Here is a 27,739-nt window from a genome sequence, read left to right as displayed (position 1 = left end):
TTTCTGCAGAAGAAAGCTGTGAAAACAAGCTTATTATTTGTAAGTGAAGTTTTTTCAAGCCAACAGGTCTTCCCTGAGTACTTATTTATACAGAACCTAATATAAAACACTAGAGGCCCTGTGCACAAAAATTTTTGCACTCGGGGGGGAGGGTGGTCCCTCAGCCCATCCTGTGCCCTCTCACAGTCTGGGACCCCTCAGGAGATAATGACCTGCTGGCTTAGGCCTGCTCCCGAGTGGCAGAAGGCAGGCCCAATCCCTAGGTGCAGCCCCTGGTCAGGATCAGAGCAGGGCTGATTGGGGAGTTGGGGCGCTGCCCCCTGTCATGCACAGAGCAGGGCAGATCAGGAGGTTGCGATGCTACCCCTAGTCACGCTCAGGCTAAGGCCGATTGGGGGGTTGGGGCACCGCCCCCTGTCACACTCAAGACAGGGTCAATAGGGAAGTTGCTGCATCACCCCCTGTCATGCACAGAGCAGGGCCCATCAGGGGGGTTGGGGCTCCGTACCCTGTCACACACAGAGCAGGGCCGATCAGGGGGTTGAGGAGCTCCCCCCTGTCACTCACAGAGTATGGCCAATAGGGGAGTTGGGGCACCGCCCCCTGTCACACACAGAGCAGGGTGGATCAGGGGGTTGGGGCGCTGCCCCCTGTTATGCACAGAGCAGGGCCCATCAGGGGGTTGGGGAGCTCCCCGCTGTCATGACAGAGCAGGGCTGATCAGGGGGTTAGGGCACCTTCCCCAGTCACAAACAGAGCAGGGTGGATAGGGAGGTTGTGGCCCTGCCTCCTGTCACACACAGAGCCGCAGGGTGATCAGGGGGTTTGGGCTCTGCCCCCTGTCACTCTGATCCTGGTGCCAGGAGGCCTTGAGGCTCCGCTGATCCCAGTGCTGGGAGGCATATTACCCTTTTACTATATAGAATAAAGGCCTGGTGCACGGTTGGGGACCAGCTGGTTTACCATGAAGGGTGTCCTGGATCAGGGTGGGGGTCCCCAATGGGGTGCCTGGTCAGTCTGGTTGAGGGGCTGAGGGCCATTTTCAGGCTGGCGGGTGATTGAAGCTCCCAAACGCTCCTTTTTTTCTTTTTCTTTTTTTTATTCTGGGCCAGCTTTAGCTCTGAGGCCTCGGTTGCAGAAAGCAGGTTTCTGGCCTTTGTTTACCTTCTGTATTTGATACAATGTTGCGGTACGGCTGGCTGAAGCCTGGCTGACTAACGCAGATTTCTGGGGTTTTGTTTAGCTTCTGTATTTGCAACATAGTTGCTTATAGTTGCAGCTGAGAGGCCGGCAAGTCAGGCAGGGAACGTTGGAGTCCGTAGTCACTGGAGCAAGCACGCCTCCCTGTTCGCTTCAGTGCATGGCTGCAGGCCGCCATCTTGGCTGGCAGTTAATTTGCATAGCTCCCTGATTAGCCAATGGGAAGGGTAGCGGATGTATGGCTAATTACCATGTTTCTCTTTTATTAGATAGGATAAGCAAAAGCAGTATATTTAGACATAATACACTCATCTAATACAGTGGAAATTCAATACAAGGAAATGTATACATGTCTACATATATACATTTAATATAGTGCACTACTCTAACTTAACCCAAAGCAACAAAGAAGGAAAAGTTTTGCTTGAACTTATTATGTCAGAGAAGAATTTCTAGAGAATGTAGAGATTAAATTAGACCTTTTATCTTAAAGGCTGGGGTGGCTCAGTGACTGAGCATCGACTCATGAACCAGGAGATTTCAGTTTGATTCCTGGTCAGGGCAAATGCCTGGGTTTCAGTCTCAGTCCCCACTGAGGGGCATGCAGGAGACAGCTGACCCATAATTTTCTCTTATCATTGATGTTTCTATCTCTCTCTCTCCCTCTCCCTTCCTCTCTGAAATTGAAATCAATAAAAAATATATTTTTAAATATATATATATATTTGGAAAAAAGATAGTTAATGTTTTGGATAGAGAAAGAGAAATAAACCCTACAACATGGCATTCAACTACAATATTACATTTTAAAAAAACCATTCTATCAGTGATTTTAAATTTGATAAAGTGTCTATATATATATATATATGCCAAGCAACCTGAACAGTGGAATAACTGGAACAACCGGAATGACCAGTTACTATGATGTGCACTGAGGCAGCCAACTAGCCTGATGGGGGTCCCAATCGGCACCCCCAACCTCCTACGGCCCCTCCCCCCCAGCTGGCCTGGCCCCAGATCAGCCTCCCCTCCCCTCTGATCGGACCTCACCCATGCACAAATTTGTGCACCAGGCCTCTAGTGTATTATATGAAAATTTAGTGAGCTAGATTTAAGAGTTATGGCCAGTATAACCAATTACAAAAGAAAGATTTTGGCAGTTCCAATTTGTACCTTAGAGGTAACATGATATTAAGTTGGTTGTGCAGACCTTCTAATAAAATCAGTAATGGCTTTTATACCTCTATATCAGGGGTGGACAACCATTTCATGAGTGTGTGCCAAAACCAGCAAAATCTCTGACTCAAAATTCTTCTGTGTGCCAACCCTAATTTTTTGAGAACATGTTATGCCTACTTGATATTTCTTAAGGTGTACATATGTGAAGAACCTTGAAGAAATAATAAAATTCATTTGAGCGACAAAAACACAGTATATGATGATGAAAAATACATTTATTTTTTAATGTATACATGTACACTGATAGTCTGACAGAAAAGTTTATGACTCTATTTAATATTATCAGTGGGACTTTTGCTGCTGCATCACTGATGACAGAGATTTTACACCAGCTTTATATTTCATGACCTTCAGAGATATGCACGAGCTACTACTTTCATCCGTCAGGCTACTCCTATTATGAGACTTAACAAAATTCATCACTGAGAACAAAGATTCACCAGCGTATGTGGATGAAAACATGGAGAGTAATGTTGTTGCAAAGTTTTCTAAACAGAAAAAATTTTCTGGAATGGCATTCCAAGTCCTCAATAGTTTGTTTTCAACACTTCTCTCTGGTACTCCTGTCTCTATTTGCTTTTTTTCAATGTTTTCCAAGTCAACTCTAAGGTCAATAAGTTTCTGCTTCCAAATTGAGCTACTCTGAAATTCAATCAACTGCATTTCAAGTCAGCCATGTCTATCCATGAAAACATTTGTAAGTTTAGTTCCTCCAGTTTCATGCTGTCTGGAAACGTCGTGAATTTTGCTGTCTCTTCCAGTTCTCTGAATTTCGCAAATCTTGAGAAGAATTGCTCAATAGTTGACTCGATGATGTTTAAAAACAGCGTTTGAAGGCTTTGACAGTCTGTTCTGTCATCTTTTGGGAGGTCTTTGATGGGCCTCTTGAGGTTTGGGAAATACCTAAATCTCTCATCCTCTTAAATCCACATCCCTCTTAAAGACTTCCAGTTTCTTTTCAAAAGCCTTTATGTAACCAAACATAACATCAAGTGTTTTGCCAATTCTTTGTAATTTAACATTTAAGTCATTCAAATGTTCATTAAAATTGTAAATAGAAGATTATAAGAGAGGGTTTCGCGTGCCAGCAAAAGTTACTGGCATGCCATGTTTGGCACGTGTTCCAGGGGTTGCCCACCCCTGCTCTATATCGATTAGATACTTTTGGCACCCATTTTTTCTTTTGATGCTTCTTTTTTCATTTTTCCTAACTCTAAAATATTATTATTACTGAGTACTACCCTAAACTTTTATTTTCCTATGCTATATTATTTACTTTTCTGCTTTACCATATTTTCATAAGCTGATGACTTTTTATTTTATCTGTAATGATCTAAAATCAGATCCTTATACAATTGTCTACTGGGCTTCTTCACCTTCAACATGTTGAGATCAATATACAAACTTAAATCACCTTCTCCTTCCGATGTTCATAAATCCTTCTATTTTCCAGTTTTAATTATAAATACCTTTATCTTTATGATCTCTTAAATAACAAATTTAGGTATTATAATAAAATTTTTCTTTTTTTAAGACTATTTTCCTACTCCAAAACATCTAGTTGACTAAACAATCCTGTTTCATTTTTTAAAATTAATTTTTAGAGAGATCAAACTCACAACATAGACAGGAAAACACTTCAACAAACAGACACCTGGCCAGGGCTTCTGCTTCTTTTAAACTAGAGGCCCAGTGCATGACATTCGTGAACTGGGGGGGGCGGGGTTCCTTAGTTCAGTCTGCGCCCTCTCACAGTCTGAGACCCCTCAGGGGATTGTTGCCTGCTGGCTTAGTCCCACTGTCTCCGGGGAGTGAGCCTAAGCTGGAAGTCAGATATCCCCTGAGGGGTCCTTAGCTTTGCTGCAGGGGCAGGAGAGTCTCCAACTACCACTGCTGTGCTCGCCACTGCTGGTGCGCTTGCAAGCCGTGAGCCCAACAGTCAAGGCAAGTGCAACAGGAGTGGTGGGAGCCTCTCCCATCTCAGAGGCAGTGCTAAGGAGTAGCGAGCTTGACTTCTGTCTGAGTGGCACTCCCCCTGTGGGAGTGCACTGACCACCAGGGGGAAGCTCCTACATTGAGCGTCTGCCCCCTGGTGAGTGCACATCACAGCAACTGGTTGTTCAGCTGTTTGATCGATTTGCATATTAGGCTTTTATCAAATAGGAAGTTTCTTTTAACAATATTCCTCAATGGATGTGAATTTGAGGAGTCACATCCTCAAATTTGGAACTTGGAAGAGTACAGGTATATCAGAAATTTTGGAACAGGGATGGGAATTGACATATACATCTGCAAAATGTCTAAACTTTAGTTGCCACGTTAAATAAAATCTAAAAATTATCACAATATTAAAACTAATGAGGTAAATCATATGAAGTTAATAATAAAAAATAAGATATTGAATAATAGACAATTTATTCAAAAGTAAAATTGTAACAATATGGAATACCTTACAAACAAATATAAATTAAGAGAATTGAGTTAAATAATATAAATCATATCAATAATCATTGAAGATTCTTAGCAAGTATGTGACACATTTTGTTGCCAAAGTTCTCTTTCTGGGACTTGGGGTTGAGCAAGCATAGAACATTAATAATAGTGTGTTCTGTGTCATAGGTTAAAATGAATATGATTCTGTGCATCTCAAATTTATTAAAACTATGCAGAACTTTCACTAATCAGGTAAAAGTTTAATTGTTGTAAAACAACTTTTTCAATTTTTTCAGAATAGATTATTTTTAAAAAATTATTTTATTGATTTTTTGCAGAGAGGAAGGGAGGGGGATAGAGAGTTAGAAACATCGATAAGAGAGAAGCATCGATCAGCTGCCTCCTGCACACCCCCTACTGTGGATGTGCCTGCAACCAAGGTACATGCCCTTGACCAGAATCAAACCCGGGACTCTTCAGTCCCCAGGCCGATGCTCCATCCAGTGAGCCAAACCGGCTGGGGCTAGATTATTTTTTAACAACATGCTTTTCTTCTAAGAAAGGAAAGAAATGCTTTCTAAATATTTGACAAGACGAGCATACATTGATAAGAAAACTTATCGAAGCACAAAAATGGCTTTAGCTGCTTTGTCTAAGTGGATAGAGTGTTGGCCCTTGGACTGAAGGGTTGCAAGTTTGATTCTGGTCAAGGAAGGACATGTACCACTGAATCTGGGTTGCAGGCTGACCCCTGGGCTGGTCGGTTTGAGTATGGGAGGCAACCAAACCATGTGTCACTCTGACATCATCTAAAGGAGGAGCCAATGCACAAATGAAAATGCTATACAAGAAATATGAATTTAGAAGGCATGGGGGAGGCCAAGTAGAGACCTCTTTCGTGAAGAGGCACCCCTGAGACTGGGTCCCCTCTAGTTTTTATTGAGTTTTAGATACACATCTTGCCCTCTAGCAATGAATACAGGCATATCAAAGGTGAAGTTTGGTAAATAGTAAAAAGATTATCAGCTTAGGGAATTGCCTTGAGCCACCGCTATCTCAACAGATGAGGTGCTTAATGTCAGCCCTGCTAACACCGAAGGTCCATCGGCCTTCCCATTCCTTGGTGCACTGTCATGATAGTATTGGCAGTGGGTGGCTTCCTGCACAACCAAAGAATGTGTCTCTCTGACATCATTGTTTCTCTTTGTCTTCTCCCTCCTTTCTACTCTCTCTAAAAATCAATGGAAAAATATCATTGGGTGAGGATTAACAACAGCATAAAAGCACAAAATCGCAACATTTGAATTTATGCAAGAATTATCAATGTAATAGTAGTATATAGAATTAAACACTGCATGAAAATAAAACTTCAGTTAAGTAGATAAACAAAGTGATATTTCAATGTTAAAAAACTGCCCTGGCCAGTTTTTCTCAGTGGTTTGAGTGGGTTTAATTTCTGGTCAAGAGCACATACCTCCGTTGCAGGCTTGATCCCTGGCCCAGGTCAGGGAGTGGGCTGGAGGCAACTAATCAATGTGTCTCTCTCACATTGATATTTCTCTATCTCTCTACAAACCTTTTGTTTTTAACTTAACATGGTCCTATCTCCTGACCTCCAATTCAGTAGTTGCCTTGAGAATAATAGCCCATCTTAGTATATAAGATCAGAAGGAGCAAAGTGGACCTTATTTGTAAAAATTTACAATTATTAGTTTTGACCTGTCCAATGCCTCTTTGGAAAACTGGCTCAAAAGACTTGCCTTCCTCTTTTCAAAGTTGCCAAAATGAGAATGTGCCAAATGCTAAAACAATTACTTGTGGGGAGAGGTTAGTGTTTGATTACAAGCAAATATGTTAATGGCTACTGTCTGCGGCAATAGGTAAAAGTTGAGTAAAGTAATAGAATAAGTAAGAAACTTTAGAGGAAGGTTTAAAAATAGAATGCTTTGGGAATTAAAGTGCTTTGGAAAGCTCAGACATATCAAGGGAATCTAGAACGTGTATATACCAAGGGTGAGGGACATGCTTGCAAAAGACCTGAGAAGGCCCTCATCTATCATCTCTAGCTGATCCCAAGACTCTGTAAAACAGGAACTGAGGGCTAATGTAAAGTTTAAACTGACCGATTGTGGAAAGTGTGTCCTAACACACTCACACACATACACACTCACACACACACACAGAGTTGAACCCCTCTGCAAATACTGGGAAATTTCGGAGAGGGTAGCCATTAAGGGAGTCTCTGTATAATTATTAGCTGACCACGAGGCTAATAAATTAGTGGCAACACAGTACAAGAATGTAGAATCAATAAAATTAACCCAAAAAGTAATTAAAAATACAAAAAGCAGCAATGACCTATGGAAAGGGGAAACTCTAATTTTCTAGTTGCCACATTATAATTCTCAAAATGTACAGTTTTAAAAATTAAAATGCATGCAAAGAATGAAGAAATTTCAGGCCATATAAGGAAGGAATAAATCAATAGAGATTGTCCATGAGGGAGCCCAGACATTGGACTTACTAGACAAAGACGTCAAGTAAGCTATTTTATTTTCATTAAATTTATTAGAGTCACATTGTTTAATAAAGTCATATAGGTTTCAAGTGTACAATTCTCTGACATATCATCTGTATATTGTATTGTGTGCCCACAATACAAAATCAAAGTTTTTTTCATCATAAAACTCTTAGAAAAAATAGAGCTACAGGACACCTTGATTGTGGCAATTGATTCATAGGTATGACACCAAAAGCATGAGCAACAAAAAAGAATGTAGATAAATTGAAGATCAAAATTAAAAACTTAATTTTTCAAGGGATAGTATGAAGAAATTCAAAAAATAACTTACAGAATGCAATAAAATATCCTATCTAATAATAGACAAACATGGTGATTAACCATACATCTGCTACGCTTCCCATTGGCTAATCAGGGTGATATGCAAATTAACTGCCAACCAAGATGGCGGCCGGCAGCCAGGCAGGTGAAGCGAACATGAGGCTTGGTTGCCCTGGCGATGGAGGAAGCCAAGGTTCCCCGCCTGCTGCGGCGCAGCTCTGAGCTCCAGATGCAACAATGTTGCACTTATAGAAGCTAAACAATCCCAGATACCTGCTTTCAGCCAGCCAGCCTCGGAGCTGGAGCCACAACTAAGTTTCAATTACAGAAGGTAAATAAATCCCAGAATAAAAAAAAAAAAAAAGAAAAAAAGGAGAGACTGGGAGCTTCAGTTGCAGGCTTGGCCTGCCTGAAAAAGCCATCAGCCCCTCATCCAGGCTGGCCAGGCACCCCAAGGGGGACCCCCACCCTGAACAGGGTGCGGGAAGCCTGAAAACAGCCATCAGCCCCCCATACAGGCTGGCCGGGCACCCCAGTGGGGACCCCCACCCTGAAGGGGGTGCAGGCAGCCTGAAGACAGCCCTCAGCCCCTCATCCAGGCTGGCCAGGCACCCCAGTGGGGACCCCCACCCTGAAGGGGGTGCGGGCAGCCCCTCACCCAGGCTGGCTAGGCACCCAAGCAGGACCCCCACACTGATCCGGGTTACCATTCAGGGCAAACCAGCCTGCCCCCACCTGTGCACCAGGCCTCTATCCTATATAGTAAAAGGGTAATATGCAAACTGACCCTAACAGCAGAAAGACTGGGAATGACTTGTCACTATGACACACACTGACCACCATGGGGCAGACGCTCAATGCAGGAGCTGCCCTCTGGTGGTCAGTGCGCTCTCACATGGGGAGCTCTGCTCAGCCACAAGCCAGGCTGATGGCTGCCAGTACAACGGTGGTGGTGGGAGCCTCTCCTGCCTCCTCAGCAGCACTAAGGATGTCTGAATGCAGCTTAGGTCTGCTCCCACTGGCAAGTGGACATCCCCTGAGGGCTGCCGGGCTGCCAGAGGGATGTCTGATTGCCAGCTTAGGCTCAATCCGCTGGGGAGCGGGCCTCAGCCAGCGGATGGTCATCCCCCGAGGGGTCCCAGACTGTGAAAGGGCACAGGCTGGGCTGAGGGACGCCCTCCATGCCCCCTGAGTGCACAAATTTTTGTTCACTGGGCCTCTAGTCTATAATAATAAAAGCATAATATGCTAATTAGATCTGACAGCCAAACAACCTTCCAGATGTCATTCCAGACATCCTTCCGGATGAAACTGCGGTGGCGAGGACCGAGGCAGAGGTGATTAGGGGTGATCAGGCAGGCAGTTGAGCAGTTAGGGGTAATCAGGCAGGCAGGCAGATATGGATAGGGAAGATCAGGAAGGCACGCAGAGGGGTCAGGGATGATCAGGCAAGCAGGCAGGTGAGCAGTTAGGAGCCAGCAGTCTCAGATTGGGAGAGGGATGTCTGACTGACAGTTTAGGCCTGAAACTGGCAGTTGGACATCCCCTGAGGGTTCCCGGATTATGATAGGGTGCAGGCCAGGATGAGGGTACCCCTGCAACCCCTCATGCACAGATTTCATGAACCAGGCCTCTAGTTTTTGTCATATATCTGATAAGCATTTAATATCTAGAATATACATGGGGTGGGTAAAAGTAGGTTTACAGTTGTTTGTATGAAAATAATACAATATTTAATAACTAATAATATAAGAATAAACTCTGTGTTTCGTATACTCACAATTGTAAATCTACCTTTGCCCACTCCTTTATAACAAAAACCTACATCTCAAGAACAAAAAGACAAACAGCTCAATTTAAAAATGTGCACAGGACTAGAATAGACATTTTTCCAAAGAAGATATACAAATGACCAATAACTACATGAAGAAAGCTCAGTATCACTAATCATTAGGAGACTACAAATCAACTACTATGATGGTTATAATAATAAAAACAAAAATAGGGAAAACAGTTTTGGCTAGGATGTGGAGAAATTTGAACCCTCATGCATAGCTGGTGGGAATCTAAAATGGTACAGTTTAGCAATTCCTCAAAAAGTTAAGTATATAATTGTCATATGACCCAGAGATTCCACTCCTAGGTACATACTTCATCGAATTGAAAACAGGAATTTAAACATGCTACAATATGGATAAACCTTGAAAACATAAATGCTAAGTGAAATAAACCAGACACAAATGGACAAATACTATCTGACCCCCACTTATACTGAATATCTAGAAGAGGCAAGTTCATTGAGAAAAATAAACTAGGTTAGAAGTTACTAGGGGCTGGGTAAGGGAAATGGAGATTTGTTGCTTACTGGGAACATAATTTCTGTTTAAAATTATTTTAAAAAATTGGAAATACCCCTGTATATCATAGTGATAATTGTATAACATTGTAAATATAATAATGCCACTCTATTATACACTCTACATGATTAAAATAAGGTGGCAAATTCTATATAAGAAAATTATATATAATAAAAGTTATATATATTTATCAAAATAAAATCATAGTATATTTTTTAGCCACTATGTCATTATATTTCTACATATCTTTTCTCTCCTCCCTTTCCTCTCTTTTCCTCCATTTCTATACTGTCTGTAACAGCAATAACAACAAAAATAAGAAAAAATGTCTTTTTTTCTTATACCTTTTTTGGTGTAATCCAGGATTTGTCTACAGACTTGAAATTTCTTCTGTGAAGCTGATTATATTTTGACAAGGTGCCATTCTTCTCCCAGTTTTTATTTTGTGCATCAAGTATGGTTTGTCTTCTCAGATTCATAAGTAAAAGTCTTGAAAGCAAAAATAAGGGGGGTTATAAAATAACATTCTAATTATGTTCATGGGCAAGAATAGTATCTACTGATCACCCCTAACTGAAACATTGATCTTTCTCTCTCTACAGAACTATTTACTGTGGATAGTCCTGTGGGACCTTTGGTGGCCCTCGTGGGTGAAGAAGTAAAGCTGCATTGCCACATCTCCCCAGCGCAAAATGCAGAGCACATGGAGATATATTGGTACCATAAATCCTTCACCAAACCTCTTCAACTGTACCATAGGGGCAATGACCACTACAGAGAAACCAGCTTGGATAACATCAAAAGAACAGAAATCTTGAAGGAAGACATTGGAAAGGGCAATATAACCCTCAGGATCCAAAATGTCAGTGTATCTGATGGTGGAAAGTACCGCTGTTTGTTTAAAGATGCTAACTTTACTAAAGAAGCTGTGCAGGAACTGAAGGTGCTTGGTAAGAAAGACAGTCTCCTTTTGTGACAATGCTCTTGAAGTCATTTAAATAACTGGCTTTAGGTATTATAACAATAATCATAATATCTATTGTGGTATTTATGTTTAAAAGAAGCCAAGCAATTTTAATAATCTTGGAAGACAGAGAATTGAAAGAGGCAAGGCATAAATATATGAGAGGTACTGTCAATTAATCTTATTTATATGACCATACCAACAATATACTTAATACCATACTTCATACGCAGATTACTATAATGATTTATTTCCCAAACTTTTATCTTTTTGTTTCATGATTCATCTTTAGCTTCCTCCCTGCTTGCCTCTGACAATTTAGATAGTAAAACACTCTCACATTCTAAATACTTATAGCTAATGTATAAAGTTTAAAATCTAGTAATCTATATCTGAGAAGTGTCTGCATTAAGAACAGGAAAATAAAAGGAGTGGAGAATAATTATAGGTTGGATATAAAAGGAGAGCTTGTGGCTCTAGCCGGTTTGGCTTGGTGGATAGAGCATCTGTCTGTGGACTGAAGGGTCCTGGGTTTGATTCAGGTCAAGGGAGCATGCTTGGGTTGTGGGCTCGGTCCCCAGTAGGGGGTGTATAGGAAGCAACTGATCAATGATTCTCTCTCATCATTGATGTTTCTATCTCTTTCTCCCTCTCACTTCCTCTCTGAAATCAATAAAAATATATTAAGAAAATAATAAAAGGAGAGCTTGTGAAGTGGTTGCACATATAATTAGTGCCAGGTCACATGGCATTTCATGTTTTAAGTTTTTGGAAATTTAGAAAGTATAAAAAAGTAGGCTTATTAATTAATTTAAATATAGCAAAGTATGTAAATTAGAAATATTTTATGACTATATACTTACAGTGTAGATTACAGTATATTATATATAGTTTTAACCACTTGGATGTTCTCACAAGAAAATAAGAAAAATTCTTAATGACTATAAAATGAAAGTCTGACATAAACTTAATGCTTAAACTTTGGCTATTCAGGGATAATTATTTATCTCAATAACCTACTATCTTAGTATGTTTGGGCTGCTACCACAAACAATAATAGACTGGGAGCCTTTAATATGAAACATTTATTTCTCACAGCTCTGGAATCTGAGAAGTCCAAGATCGAGATGCCAATACATTTGGTGTCTGGTGAAGGCCTGCTTCCTGGTTCAGAAATAACTATCTTCTTACTATGTCTTCACAAGGGGGAGGATAGCAAGGGAGCTCCCTGGGATCTCTTTCATAAGGGTACTAATTCCTAATCCTATTCATTAGGGATCCACCCTGGTGACCTAATCTAGTCTACTTCCAAATACCATTACTGTCCAAGATCACATCATCACATTTCTGTTGCCTTTGTTGGGACAGCTGATGGTGGAGACCTCTAAATATACATGGTTTCATTGATGGTAGCCATTCTCACAGGTGTGAGGTGATGATAGTTCATTGTCATTTTGATTTGCATCTCTTGGCAATTAGTGACTGAACATTTTTTCATATGTCTCTTGTATATCTATTTGTATATCTGCTTTGGAGCAGTGTCTATTTAGTACTGTTGCCCATTTTTTAAATTAGATTTTTGTTAAGTTGTATGACTCCCTGTATATTTTGGAAATTAATCTCTTGTCAGATGTATCATTGGCAAATATGTTCTCCCATGCAGTGGGCTCTTTTGTCATTTTGTTGATCATTTCTTTTGCTGTTCAGAAGCTTTTTATTTTGATGTAGTTCCATTTGTTTATTTCCTCCTTAGTTTCCTTTGCCCACGGAGATGTATTAGTAAACATATTATTACCAGAGATGTCTGAGATTTTGCTGCCTATGGTTTCTTCTAAGATTTTTATGGTTTCACATCTTACTTTTAAGTCTTTTATCCATTTTGAGTTTATTCTTCTGTATGATGTAAGTTGGAGGTCTAGTTTCATTTTTTTTTGCATGTACTTGTCCAATTTTCCCTACACCATTTATTGAAGAGACTGTCTTTACTCCATTGTATGCTCTTACCTCCTTTGTCAAATATTAATTGAGCATAATGGCTTGGGTCAATTTCTAGGTTCTCTGTTCTGTCCCATTGATCTATATGCCTATTCTTGTGCCAGTACCAGGCTATTTTGAGTACAGTGCTTTTTGTAGTATAACTTGATATCTGATATTGTGAATCCTACATCTTTGGTTTTCTTACTCAAGATTGCTATAGCTATTCGGGGTCTTTTCTGGTTCCATATAAATTTTTTGAGTATTTGTTTTAGATCTGTGAAATATGCTGTTCGTATTTTAATAGGGATTGCATTAAATCTATAAATTGCTTTGGGCAGTGTGGCTATCATCAACAAATCAACAAGTTACAAGTGTTGGTGAGGATGTGGAAAAAAAGGAACCCTCGTGCACTGCTGGTGGGAATGCAGACTGGTGCAGCCACTGTGTAAAACAATATGGAGTTTCCTCAAAAAATTAAAAATGGAACTCCCATTTAATCTAGTGATCCCAATTTTAGGAATATATCCTAAGAACTCAGAAACACCAACCAGAAAGGATACATATACCCCCATGTTCACAGCAGCATAATTTATAATAGCTAAGATTTGGAAACAGCCCAAGTGCCCATCAGCAGTTGAGTGGATGAAAAAGCTGTGCTACATTTACAAAATTTTTTACTACACAGCTGTAAAAAAGAAAAAAAAACCCTTACCATTTGCAACAGCGTGGATGGACCTGGATGGTATTATACTAAGGGAAATAAGCCAGTCAGAAAAAGATAAGTATCACATGATCTCACTCATATGTGGAATCTAATAAACAAAATAAACTGATAAACAAATTAGATCCAGAGACATAGAAGCATGGAATAGACTGTTGAACCTCAGATTAGGGCAGAGGAGGGTGGGTGGGTGGGAAGAGATCAACCAAAGACTAATATGCTTAACCCATGGTCACTGACAATAGGGTGGTGAAGGCCTGAGGTGGTGGGTGGGTGGTGGGGTCAGACAAGAAGAGGTCAATGGGGTAGAAAAGGGGTCATATGTAATACTTTCAACAATAAAGATTAAACATAAATAAATAAATAAATAAATAAATAAATAAGGTTTCTCCACAAGGCTAGGTTGGCTTCTGTACATAGCAGCAGGATTCCAAGAGTGAACTTTCCAATTGGAGAAGACCCAATTTGCAAGCATTTATTATGCCTCTGACACTTCACACTTACTAAACTTTCTCTGGCCAAAGTGTTACACAACTAAACCCAAAGATAACAGTCTTTTAGAATTATCACTAGAGGCCTGGTACACAAAATTCTTGTATTGGAGGTGGGGGTGGGTGGGAAGGGAGTACATCATTCCAGCCTGCACACTCTCACAATCTGGGACTCCTGGCTCCTAACTGCTCTCCTGCCTGCCTGATCGCCCTTAACCTCTTCTGCCTGCCTGCCTGATCGCCCCTAACCTCTGACCTGCCTGCCTGATCACACCTAACCTGTTGTGCCTGCCTAGCTGATCACCCCTAACTGCTTGCTTGCCTGCCTTATTACCACTAACCACTCACCTGCCTGCCTGATTATCCCTAACCAATCTACCATCCTGCCTCATCCCCCTAAATGCTCACCTGCCTGATTTATTGCTCCTAACCACTCGCCTGCCTGCCTGACTGATCACCCCTAACCACCTCTGCCTGCCTGATCACCCCTAACCACCTCTGCCTGCCTGCTCGATCACCCTTAACCACTTGCTTGCCTGCCTGATCGCCCCTAACAACTCACCTGCCTGCCTGATCACCCTTAGTTACTCACTTGCCTGCCTGATCTCCCCTAATCACCTATGCCTGCCTGCCTGATCACCTCCAACCACTCTCCTGCCTACCTGATCACCCCTAACTGCCTCTGCCTGTTCCCCCCTACCCACTTCCCTGCCTGCCTGATTGCCCCTAACCAACTTGGTTGGGGTGGGGAGGGGTGGGGGGCGTTCTGGTCTCTGATTGTTCTGCCATTTTGGTCACTGGGCTTTTATTATATAGGACGAGTGAAATGAAAAGGTTTATATGTATTAAAAATAAAAATAAAAATCTAAGTTGTTTTAATCCCATCAATATATTTTCCTCATTTTTCATAAGAATAGTTTCTAAAATAAAACATATATAGTAAAGAGTACAAATCATAAGTTTACAGATTGTTGATATTCTGCAAAGTATACACACCTAAGTATACAAGTAAATACAATGGCTCTCCCAGTTGCTATTACTCTGAGTTATTCCCTGAACACTTAGATACATTCTAACATAGATTATCTTTACCTATTTTTGAAAATAATGTAAATGGAATCACAGAGTATATACCCTTTTGTTTGTGGTTTCTTTTGTTAAACATAATTTTCAAAGAGCCATACATATTATTGTATGTTATAATAGTTTGTTCATTTTTATTACTAAATAAAATTTTGTTGCATGAATATACCATAATTTACTAACCCATTTAGTATTTGGATATTTGTGTTATTCTCAGTTTTGTCTACTAAAATAATGCAGCTATAAAGATTATTATATATCTTTTTGGGGGTACATATGTACAGAATTTTGGTGAGGATGTCATTGGTATTGTCAATCCCTACCATTTGCAGTGAGTTTAAAGGTGACCTTCCAAAAGACCTGTGAATATAACCTAATTTGGAAAAAAATATTTAAAAATGTAAGTTAAGAATCTTGAGATGAGATAATTCTGGTTTATTCAACTAGGCTCTTTATCCAATGTCCAGTTCCCTTACAAGAGAATGACAGAGAAAAGACACACACAGAAGAGAAAGCCATGTGAAGATGGTGGCAGTGATTTGGCCACAAACCCAGGTTGAGGTAGCTACCAGAAGTTAAATGAGGCAAGGAAAGATTCTCTCCTAGTGTCTCAAAGGGGAAGATAGCCCTATAAACACTTTGAGTTTGAAATTCTAACTTCTAGAACTGTGGAAGAATAAATTTCTGTTGTTTTAATAACAGAAATTTGTCATACATTATTAGAGCAGTCCTAGGAAACTAATACATTATTTAAATCATTCTGAAAGATATCTAGCTGTATCTCATTGTGATTTAAAATGCATCTTTCTTTTTATTGTCATACTAGAAGCCTGATGCACGAAATTCATGCAAGGGGCTCAGCCCTCACAGCTCCTCACAGCCTCAGCCGGCCCTGGCAGCCCCAGCTTCACCCAGAAGTTTGTCTGGACCAGTGGTTGGCAAACTGTGGCTCGCGAGCCACATGCAACACTTTGGCCCCTTGAGTGTGGCTCTTCCACAAAATATGACTTCTGCGCATGGGCCACGGAGTTTCAATTGCACTGTACTTGTGCCCGCACATGCTATTTTGTGGAGGAGCCACACTCAAGGGGCCAAAGAGCCACATGTAGCTCGCGAGATGCAGTTTACCGCCCACTGGACTGGACGGTCGTTCTTCTGTTTGGTCTAATTTGCATATTAACTCTTTATTATCCTATCTAATAAAAGAGAAACATGGTAATTAGCGTACGACTGCTACCCTTCCCATTGGCGAATCAGGGCGATATGCAAATTAACTGCCACCCAAGATGGCCGATAACTGCCAACAAAGATGGCGGCTAATTTGCATATGTAGGCACAATGCTGGGAGGCGAAAGGGAAAGGACGGAAGAAGCCCCCTGCAACTGATGGTAATCGGAAACCCAGCGGGGAGCTAAGAGCAGGGGGCAGCTGTGATCAGAGAACCAGGCGCCTTTGCCGCCCAGGCCAGTGATAGCGGGAAGCAGGGATGGAGCAGGCAGTCTGGGGAGCTAGGGATCCCTTGCCTAGGCCTAAAGCCTTGGCCAAAGACGTTAGACCTGGGCAGGGGTGGAGCCTGCAATTGTGGGGAGCTGGGGGTCCCCTACACAGACCTAACACCTTGGCCAGAGGCATTAGGCCTGGACAGGGGTGGAACCAGGCATCGCAGGGAGCAGGGGCGGAATCAGCGATCCTGGGCAGCTGGGGGTCCCCTGCCCAGGCCTAAGGCCTCGGTCAGAGGCATTGGGTCTAGGCAGGGGAAGAGTGGGAGATCACAGGGAGCTGGGCAGGGGAAGAGCGGGAGATCTCGGGGAGCTGGGGGTCCCCTGCCCAGGCCTAATGCCTTGGCCAGAGGCTTTAGGCATGGGCAGGGGCGGAGTCAGCAATCATTAGCAGCTGGGGGTCCCCTGCTCAGGCCTAATGCCTCAGCCAGAGGTGTTAGGCCTGGGCAGGGGTGAAACCTGCAATTGCCTGGAGCTGGGGGTCCCGGGCCCAGGCCTAATGCCTCGGTCAGAGGGTTAGGCATGGGCAGGGACGGAACCAGCCATGGCGGGGAGCAGGGGCGGAGTCAGCAATCGTGAGCAGTTGGGGGTCCCCTGCCCAGGCCTAAAGCCTTGGCCAGAGGCATTAGGTCTAGGCAGGGGCAGAGCGGGAGATCGCGGGGAGCTGGGGGTCTCCTGCCCAGGACTAATGCCTCCACCAGAGGCATCAGGCCTGGGTGGGGGGCAGAACCAGTGATTGGGGGGATATGAGGGTTCCCTTGCCCAGGCCTGAAGCCTGGGTCAGAGGCATCAGGCTTGAGCAGGGGGTGGAGCAAGTGATCAGAGGGAGATGGGGGTCCCCTGCCCAGGCATGATTCCTGGGCCAGAGGCATCAGGCCTGGGCGGGGGTCAGAGCCAGTGATCGGGGGATATGGGGTCCCCTGTCCAAGCCTGACACCTCTGGCGGAGGCGTCAGGTCTGGGCAAGGGGCCGATCAGGCGATCAGAGGGTGATGGGGGTCAATGCCTCTGGCCAAGGTATCAAGTCCTGGGCGAGGGCGGAGCCAGTGATGGGGGGAGAGGGGGGGTCCCCTGCCCAGGCATGAATCCTGGGCCAGAAGCATCAGGCCTGGGCCAGGGGCGGAGCCAGCAATCGGAAGGGTCTGGGGGTCCCCTGCCCAGGCCTGACGCCTGGGCCAGAGGCATCAGGCCTGGGAGGGGGGCAGAACCAGTGATCGGGGGGAAATGAGGGTACACCTCTGGCAGAGGCATCAGGCCTGGGCAAGGGGCCGATCCTGTGATTGGAGGGTGATGGGGATCAATGCCTGAGGGCTCCCAGTATGTGAGAGGGGGCAGGCTGGGATGAGGGACACTCCCCCCCCCCCCACCCAGTGCACGAATTTCGTGCACCAGGCCCCTAGTATAGGATAATTGACATATAACATATTAGTTTCATGTGTACAACATGATAATTTGATATTTACATAAATTGATAAATGATCTCCATAATAAGTCTAGTTAATATCATCACCACACATAGCTATAGACTTTTCTTTCTTATAATGACAACTTATAATAAAATATATCCTTTTAGTAACTTTTAAATATACAAAACAATATTATTAATTATAGTTACCATGCTGTACATTATATCCTCATAACTTAGTAATTTTATAACTGCAAGTTTGTACCTTTTGATCACCTTCACCAATTTTGCTCACCCCCCACTTTTCTAAAGCACCAATCTGTTCTTTATACCTATAAGTTCATTTTTTCCTTTTAGATTCTACTTATAAATGAGATAATATGATATTTGTCTTTCTCTATCTGACTTATTTTACTTAACATAATGCCCTCAGACCATCTATGTTGTTGCAAAAGTCAAGATTTTCTTTTCTTTTTTTAATATTAAATTGCATATTTATTCCCTTTCGATCAGATAGTCATAGAACAAATACTATAATAGTTTATATAAAAGAAACCAACCAACAAATAGGTAAATAATTGAATTCTTAAATAGGTAAATGCATACATTAAATATATCAAAGTTCTCCCATAGGAGGAGGCAGTGCCTACAGGACATAGTGGAAAGAAATTGTAGACATGATACATGTAATAGAGAGAAGTCTGCTCCTGTCCCAACTCTGCCATGGGGGACTCTGGGCAAGTCATTTAATCACTAGGAGATCAGAGTCTTTGCACAAAATAAAATAGGTTAATAATACTTGCCTGATGTTCGTGAGCTAATAAGGAGAAAATTACTATGCAAATTTCAACAGGCAAAGTAACATCTGAAATAGAAGAACCGAGATGAGCTGAAGGATTTTCTTCTTTTCTATTGCAGAATAATATTCCATTCCCAATATGTATTACATATATAATATATATTTACAATATATGTTATATATTACACAAAATATGTTTTATACATACGTATTTTATATATACACTAGAGGCCTGGTGCACAAAAATGTGTGCACTTGCGGGGGAGGGGAGGTCCCTCAGTCCGGCCTGTGCCCTCTCGCAGTCTGGGACCCCTCTGGAGATAATGACCTGCTGGCTTAGGCCTGCTCCCGGGTGGCAGAGGGCCGGCCCAATCCCTAGGTGCAGCCCCTGGTCAGGCTCAGAGCAGGGCTGATTGGGGAGTTGGGGCGCTGCCCCCTGTCATGCACAGAGCAGGGTGGATTGGGAGGTTGCGATGCCACCATCAGTCACGCTCAGGGTGGGGCCGATTGGCAGGTTGGGGCACCAGCCCGTCACACTCAATGCAGGGTCGATGGGGAGGTTGCGGCACCACCCCCTGTCACGCACAGAGCAGGGCCAATCAGGGGGTTGGGGCGCTGCCCCCTGTCATGCACAGAGCAGGGCCCATCAGGGGGGTTGGGGCTCCATACCCTGTCATGCACAGAGCAGGGCCAATCAGGGGGTTGGGTGAGGGGCTGAGGGCTGTTTTCAGGCTGGCGGGTGACTGAAGGTCCCAACCCCTTCTTTTTTTTCTTTTTTTTTTTTTTTATTCTGGGCCAGCTTTAGCTCTGGCTCCCGCTCTGAGGCCTCGGCTGCTGAAAGCAGGTATCTGGTTTGTTTGGGTTCTATAATCGAAACACTGTTTCAACTCCAGCTCTGAGTTCCCAGATGGCTGAAAGCAGGTTTCTGGGGTTTTGTTTAGCTTCTGTATTTGTAACAATATTTCAAACTGCAAGCTCAGAGGCTGGCAGAGGCAGGCGGGGAACGTTGGAGTCCTCCGTCACTGAAGCAAGCAAGCCTCATGTTCGCTTCAAGCTGCCTGACTGCTGGTGGCCATCTTGGCTGGCAGTTAATTTGCATATCGCCCTGATTAGCCAATGGGAAGGGTAGCGGAGGTATGGCTAATTACCATGTTTCTCTTTTATTAGATAGGATAACATAATGTTTTATATATATAAACATTTCCTTGAACTATTTACTCATTGATAGACCCTTAGTTTCCTTTTATATCTTGGCTTCCTTTTTTAAAAATAATGATGTAATAAACATCGGGGTACATATATCTTTTTAAGTTAGTGGTTTTGCTTCCTCATTTGGTGGGAGGCTTTGGTTACTGGTTCAATCTTTTTACTAGTAATTGGCCCGCTCAGATTTCATATTGCTTCATGATTCAGTCTTGGTAGGTTGTATGTTTTTAGGAATTCATTCATTTCTTCTAAGTTTCCAATATGTTGATGTATAATTGTTCATAGTAGCCTCTTATGATCCTTTGTATTTCTTTGGTATCAGTTGTAATATCTCTTCTTTCATTTCTAGTTTTACTTATTTAATCCTCTTTATTTTTTCTGATGAATCTAGCTAAAAGTTTGCATATTTTATCTTTTCAGAAAACCAATTCTTAATTGCATCGATCTTTTCTATTGTCATTGTAGCCTCTATTTTATTTATTTTAGTTCTGATCTTTGTGTTTTCTTCCTTCTATTAACTTTGGGCTTAGTTTTTTCTTATTTTTCTATTCCTTGGAGAGTAAAGTTAGGTTATTTGTTTGAGATCCTTTTCTTTCTTGATTTAGGCATTTTTATTGCTGTAAACATCCCACTTGGGACAACTTTTGTTGCACCTCCTAAGTTTTGGTGTGTTGTCTTTCTGTTTTCATTTGTCTCAAGGTAGTTATTTTTTTATTTTCTTATTTCTTTTTGACACATTAGTTGTTCAGTAGCATGTTGTTTAATCTACATATTTGTAAATTTTCCAGTTTTATTCTTTTAACTGATTACTAGTATTATACCATAGTGGTCAGAAATGACTTGTTATGGGCTAACATATGATCTATCCTGGAGACCGTTTTATGTGTACTTTAGAATGTATATTCCCATTTGTGAATGGGACACTTTCACAAATGAATCTTTAGAGAGATAACTATCTCAATAAAGCTTTTTTTCCCCATCTCTCATTTTTTGGGGGAATGTATATGAGACAGAATGTATATGAGAATGTATATTGCTTTGGATAGAATGCTCTGTATATGTCTGTTAAGTTTATCTGATCTAATGTGTCAATTAAGGCCAATGTTTCCTTATTGATTTTCTGTCTAAATGATCTATCCATTGATGTGAGAGAGGCATTAAATTTCCCTACTAGTATTGTTTTGCTGTCTATTTATTTCTTTAGGCCCATTAAATTCTTTATATATTTAGGTGCTTTTTGGGGAGTGTATAATTATTTACAGATCCTCTAATTGGATTTATTTCTTGGTCATTGTGCATTGACCTCCTTTGTTTATTATTATGGTCTTTATTTTATGGTCTTTTTTTTAATCTTTAAATTCTTTATTAGTTAAGGAATTACAAATGTGTCCTCATTCCCCCCATTAACCCCCAATTTCCCCTCCCCCACTCATGTGCTCATCCCCCTGTTGTCCATGTCCATTGGTTTGGCTTATATGCATACATACAAGCCTTTTGGCTGATCTCTTCCCCTTACCCCGACCCTCCCCTACTTTCCCTCTGGGAATTAATAGTCTGATTGTTGTTTCTCTGTCTTTGGATCTGTCCCTGTTGATCAGTCTATGTTGTTCTCTATATTCCACAAATGAGTGAGATCATGTGGTATTTATCTTTCTCTGACTTGCTTATTTCACTTGGCATAATGCTCTCCAGTTCTATCCAAGCTGTTTCAAAAGGTAAGAGTTCCTTCTTTTTTACCACAGTATAGTATTCCATTGTGTAGATGTACCACAGTTTTCTAATCTACCCATCTGCCGATGGGCACTTAGGCTGTTTCCAAATCTTAGCTATGGTGAATTGTGCTACTATCAACATAGGGGTGCATATATCCTTTCTGATTGGTGTTTCTGTTTTCTTGAGATATATTCCTAGAAGTGGGATCATGGGGTCAAATGGGAGTTCCATTTTTAATTTTTTGAGGTAGCTCCATACTGTTCTCCACAGTGGCTGCACCAGTCTGCATTCCCACCAGCAGTGCAGCAGGGTTCCTTTTTCTCCACATCCTCTCCAGCACTTGTCGTTTATTGATTTGTTGATGATAGCCATTCTGACAGGTGTGAGGTGATACTGCATAGTCGTTTTAATTTGTATCTCTCGTATAATTAGTGACTTTGAGCATGTTTTCATATGTCTTTCGGCCCTCTGTATGTCCGCTTTCGCTAAGTGTCTATCTAGGTCCATTGCCCATTTGTTGATTGTATTGTTTATCTTCCTATTATTAAGTTTCATGAGTTCTTTGTAAATGTTGGAGATTAAACTCTTATTGGTGATATCATTGGCAAATATGTTCTCCTATGTAGTGGGTCTTCTTGTTGTTTTGTTGATGGTTTCCTTTGCTGTGCAAAAGCTTTTTATTTTGATGTAGTCCCATTTGTTTATTTTCTCTTTAGTTTCCATTGCCCTAGGAGCATTATCAGAGAAGAAATTCCTTCGACATATGTTTGCTATTTCACTGCCTATGGATTCCTTTAGTATTTTTATGGTTTTCCATCTTATGTTTAAGTCTTTTATCCATTTTGAGTTTATTTTTGTGTATGGTGTGAGTTGGTGGTCTAGTTTCATCTTTTTGCATGTATCTGTCCAATTTTCCCAACACCATTTATTGAAGAGACTGTCTTGACTCCATTGTATGCTCTTGCCTCCTTTATTGAATATTAATTGGGCATAGTGCTTTGGGTCAATTTCTGGGTTCTCTATTCTATTCCATTGATCTATATGTCTGTTCTTGTGCCAGTACCAAGCTGTTTTAAGAACAGTGGCTTTGTAATACAGTTTGATATCTAGTATTGAGATCCCACCTACTTTGTTCTTCTTTCTCAGGATTGCTGCAGCTATTCGGGGTCTTTTTTTATTCCAGATGAATTTTTGGAACGTTTGTTCTAGATCTGTGAAATATGCCGTTGGTAATTTAATGAGGATTGCATTGAATCTATAGATTGCTTTGGGTAGTATGGACATTTTGATGATGTTGATTCTACCAATCCATGAACATGGTATGTTCTTCCATCTGTTTATGTCTTCCTCTATCTCTTTTTTCAGTGTCCTGTAGTTTTTCGCAGATAAGTCTTTTACCTCCTTACTTAACTTTATTCCTAGGTAGCTTAATTTTTTGGTGCGATGGTAAATGGGATTGCTTTTTTAGTCTCTCTTTCTGTAAGTTCACTACTGGTGTTAAGAAATGCCTTAGATTTCTTGGCATTAATTTTGTATCCTGCTACATTGCCCAATTCATTTATTAACTCTAATAATTTTTTTATGAAGCCTTTAGGGTTTTCTATGTACAGTATCATGTCATCTGCAAATAAAGACAGTTTTACTTCTTCTTTTCCAATTTGGATGCCTTTTATTTCTTCTTGTCTGATCGCAATGGCTAGTACTTCCAGTACTATGTTGAACAGGAGTGGTGAGAGGGGACATCCCTGTCTTATTCGTGTTCTCAGGGGAAATGGTTTTAGTTTTTGCCCATTTATTATGATGTTGGCTGTGGGTTTGTCATATATGGCTTTTATTATGTTGAGGTATGATCCTTCTATTCCTAACTTGCTGAGAGTTTTTATCAAGAAAGGGTGTTGAATTTTGTCAAAAGCTTTTTCTGCATCAATTGATATGACTATGTGGTTTTTATCTCTCAATTTGTTTATGTGATGAATCACGTTTATTGATTTGCAGATATTGTACCATCCTTGCATCCCTGGGATGAATCCTACTTGGTCATGGTGTATGATCTTTCTGATGTATTGCTGGATCTGATTTGCTAGAATTTTGTTGAGTATTTTGGCGTCTATGTTCATGAGGGATTTTAGCCTATAATTCTCTTTCATTGTGTTGTCTCTATCTCGTTTTGTTATTAGAGTGATGCTGGCTTCATAGAATGAGCTGGGGAGTGTTCCTTCTTCTTGAATTTTTAGGAATAGTCTGAGGAGGATATGTTTTAGTTCTTCCTTGAATGTTTGGTAAAACTCCCCTGTGAAGCCATCTGGCCCCAGGCTTTTGTTTGCTGGGAGCTTTTTGATGACTGCTTCAATCTCTTCCTTCGTTATTGGCCTGTTGAGATTTTTAGAATCCTCTGGATTGAGTTTTGGAAGATTGTATTTTTCTAGGAATATGTCCATTTCCTCCAGGTTGTCTAGTTTGTTAGAGTTGTTTATAGTATTTTTGAACAATTCTTTGAATTTCTGAGAGGTCTGTTGTTATTTCACCTCTTTCATTTCTGATTTTGGTTATTTGAGTCCTCTCTCTTTGCTTCTTGGTGAGCCTGGCTAGAAGCTCATCAATCTTGTTTATCCTTTCAAAGAACCATCTCTTGCTTTTATTGATCTTTTGTCATTTTTTTTGGTCTTTATGTCATTTATTTCTGCTCTGATCTTTATTATTTTCTTTCTTCTGCTCACTCTGGGCTTTTTTTGTTATTCTCTTTCTAAGTATTTGAGTTGTAGAGTTAGATGATTTACTATCATTTTTTTCTTGTTTTTTGAGGTAGGCCTGTATTGCTATAAACTTCCCTCTCAGGACTGCTTTCATTGTGTCCCATAGATTTTGTGTTGTTGTACTGTTATTGTCATTAGTTTCCAGGATGTTTTTAATTTCTACTTTGATCTCACTGATAACCTAATCATTATTTGTAACATGCTATTCAGCTTCCAAGTTTTTGAGTTTTTTGGATTGTTTTTATTGTGGTTTATTTCTAATATTATGCCCTTGTGATCTGAGAAGATGCTTGGTATGATTTCAATCTTAGTGTATTTGAGGAGCCTTTGCTTGTGACCCAATATGTGGTCTATTTTTGAAGATGTCCCATGTGCACTTGAGAAGAACGTATATTCCATGGCTTTGGGGTGAAATGTTCTGAAGATGTCAATTAAGTCCATCTGATCTAGTGAGTCATTTAGGATTGCTGTTTCTTTGCTGATTTTTTGTCTAGAGGATTTATCCAGTGATGTCAGTGGTGTGTTTAAGTCCCCTACTGATTATGTTGTTGTTGATCTCTCCCTTCTTATTTTCTAAGAGTTTTTTTATGTATTTGGGTGCTCCTGCATTGGGTACATATATGTTTATAAGGGTTATATACTCTTGTTGTATCAATCCCTTTAGTATTATGAAGTGGCCTTCCTTACCTCTTATTATGGCCTTCACTTTGAGGTCTATTTTGTCAGATATAAGTATTGCTACCCCAGGTTTTTTTCATTTCCATTTGCCTGAAAGATATTTTTCCATCCCTTCACTTTCAGTCTGTGTGAGTCCCTTTCTCTGAGGTGGGTCTCTTGTAGACAGTATATATATGGGTCATGTCTTTTTATCCATTCAGCCACTCGATGTCTTTTGATTGGAGCATTTAGTCCATTTACATTTAAAGTTATTATTGAAAGGTACGTGCTTGGATTCATTTCTATTTTCGTGCCTGTGTTCTTTCTTACCTTTATATTTCTTCTTTTTACAGCATTTCTTGCAGTGATGGCTTGGTAGTGATAAACTCCCTTAGCCTTTTTTTGTCTGCAAAGCTCCTGATTTCCCCTTCAGTTTTGATTGATAGTCTTGCTGGATATAGTATTCTTGGATTCAATCCTTTGCTTTGCAACACTTTGTATACATCCTTCCATTCCCTTCTAGCTTGATGTGTTTCTGTTGAGAAATCATTTGATAATCTGATGGGGGATCCTTTGTAGGTAACTCTCTGTTTCTCGATTGAAGCCTTTAAGATTCTCTCTTTGTCTTGTACATTTGTCATTGTTATTATGACAGGTCTTGGTGTGGGTCTTTTGGGTTCATCTTGCTTGGGACTCTCTGTACTTGTGTAACTTTTTTCTTCCCCATATCTGGGAAGTTTTCTGTCATTATTTCTTCAAATAGATTTTCTAATCCTTGCTGCTCTTCTTGTCCTTCTTGCAGCCCTATTATGCATATGTTACTTCATTTCATGTGGTCCCAAAGCTCCCTTAGGCTCTCCTCCTGCTTTTCAATTTTTTTCTCCAGTTGCTGTTCAGATTGAGCTTGTTTCTCTGCCTTATCTTCTAACTCACTAATTCGGTCTTCTGCTTCTTCTAGTCTGCTGTTGAAAATTTTCCATTGTGTTTTTGATTGTAGCTATATCATTTTTCATTTCTTCCTGGTTTTTGCATAGGTTGTTGATTTTCTCATCCATCCAGTGAATGAATTGTACAACCAGTATTCTGAATTCTTTTTCTGTCATGTTGCATGCTTCATCTTCATTAATTTCCTTTCTTGGCGACTCCTCATTGTCTTTCCTCTGGGTGTTGTTTCGTCTCTTCATTCTGATTATCTCCCGATGGTTCAAACGTCGAGTTGCGTGGGCCTGGGCCCTGTGCAGTGGGAGCCTTCCACCACCCTAGTGTCACTGAAGAGCTCTGACACTAAAATGTGTTGTTGTTGTGGGTTGGTGGGAACCAGGCTCGCTCAGAGTCAGTGTTGCCAGCACTCAATGTGGCCTCGTGCGCGCTCTTAGAATCAGGGAACCTGCCTGCACCTAGCTGAAACAGAGACCCTCCTGGACCATGTTGAAAATCAGCGCCCCCTAGCATGCCCAGGAGTCAGAGTTCCCCAAGAATCCAGTATCAGAGTCTCTGTTGCTTCACTTGACCTCACATTGAGAATCAGAGTCCCTGTGTGCCCATTCAATAAGAATTGGAGTCACTGGCTCTTAGTATGAATGCACAGGGAGTCAGGGATCTCAGGCACAGGTGATAAGAAACACAGTCAAGTTACTGGTGCTTGGTGCTGCCTCCTGACCAGAGAATCCGGTCCCTGGGCCTGCGCTACATGGGACAAATTCCCAGTGTTCGAGTGATTGCTCCCAGTCAAGGGCTCCTGAATCAGGCAGTGTGCACAGGACCAGTTCCTGGTGTTCCCGCTTTTGCTCCCAGCCCAGGACTCCTGAAGCTGGCACTATTCGGGACCAGTTCCAAGGTGCTTTTGCACTTCCAGGCTAAAGTTCTTGTGGCAGCACTGAGGCCTGGGAAAGGGGTGGGTCTATGAGTTACTATAGCTCCGCCCGCTCGCCTGCAGGGAGGGGGATGGGCTCTGTTACTCAAGGATCTGCTGCGGGGATTTCTGAACTTTTGGTGTCTGCAGGTTTGTAGCTGTGGTCACAGGTCTCTGTCCCCACTGGCTGCAGGGTCCTGGTATGCATCTGAGATCAGATGGGGTGGTGCTGAGGCCAAGTTCCTAGTCTCAAGTAGCTCTGTTTCCCAAGATGGCATGGTTGCTGTGCCCATGCTGGCCGCCCAGGAGCGTCCGTGCAGGGAGTGGGGCTCCGTCACCTAAGACTGCCCAGTTTAGCAGCCCCTTAGAAGACCTGCAGAGTCTAACTGTCCCTAGCTCATACACACACACATCACACATGTCCACACACTCCTCTATCACTTCCTTGTACTCTCACACTCTCTCCCTCCCTACCTTCCTGCCGGTCGCCATTTTCTCTGGTCTATTTTTACTGATATAAATATAGGTGACCCAGTTTTTTTGGTTTTC

The 27,739-nt window shown here is 41.6% G+C and overlaps 1 protein-coding gene across 2 annotated transcripts in view; it reads left to right on the top strand.

Moving 5' to 3' along the window:
* LOC139001790 (selection and upkeep of intraepithelial T-cells protein 1-like) overlaps positions 1-27,739 on the top strand; it is a 77,389-nt gene that overhangs the window by 23,990 nt on the left and 25,660 nt on the right. For both annotated transcript variants that reach the window (XM_070403328.1, XM_070403329.1), the window contains exon 3: positions 10,674-11,021. In XM_070403328.1, coding sequence (XP_070259429.1) covers positions 10,674-11,021 — 348 coding nt within the window. The remainder of the gene's footprint in view (positions 1-10,673; positions 11,022-27,739) is intronic.

Source organism: Myotis yumanensis, unplaced genomic scaffold (assembly GCF_028538775.1).
Source record: "Myotis yumanensis isolate MYYU_CA2020_CCGP unplaced genomic scaffold, mMyoYum1.0.hap1 SCAF_2, whole genome shotgun sequence".
Lineage (NCBI taxonomy): Eukaryota > Metazoa > Chordata > Mammalia > Chiroptera > Vespertilionidae > Myotis > Myotis yumanensis.
The sequence above is the reverse complement of the archived record's forward strand: the minus strand, read 5'-3'. Positions and strand labels throughout refer to the sequence as shown.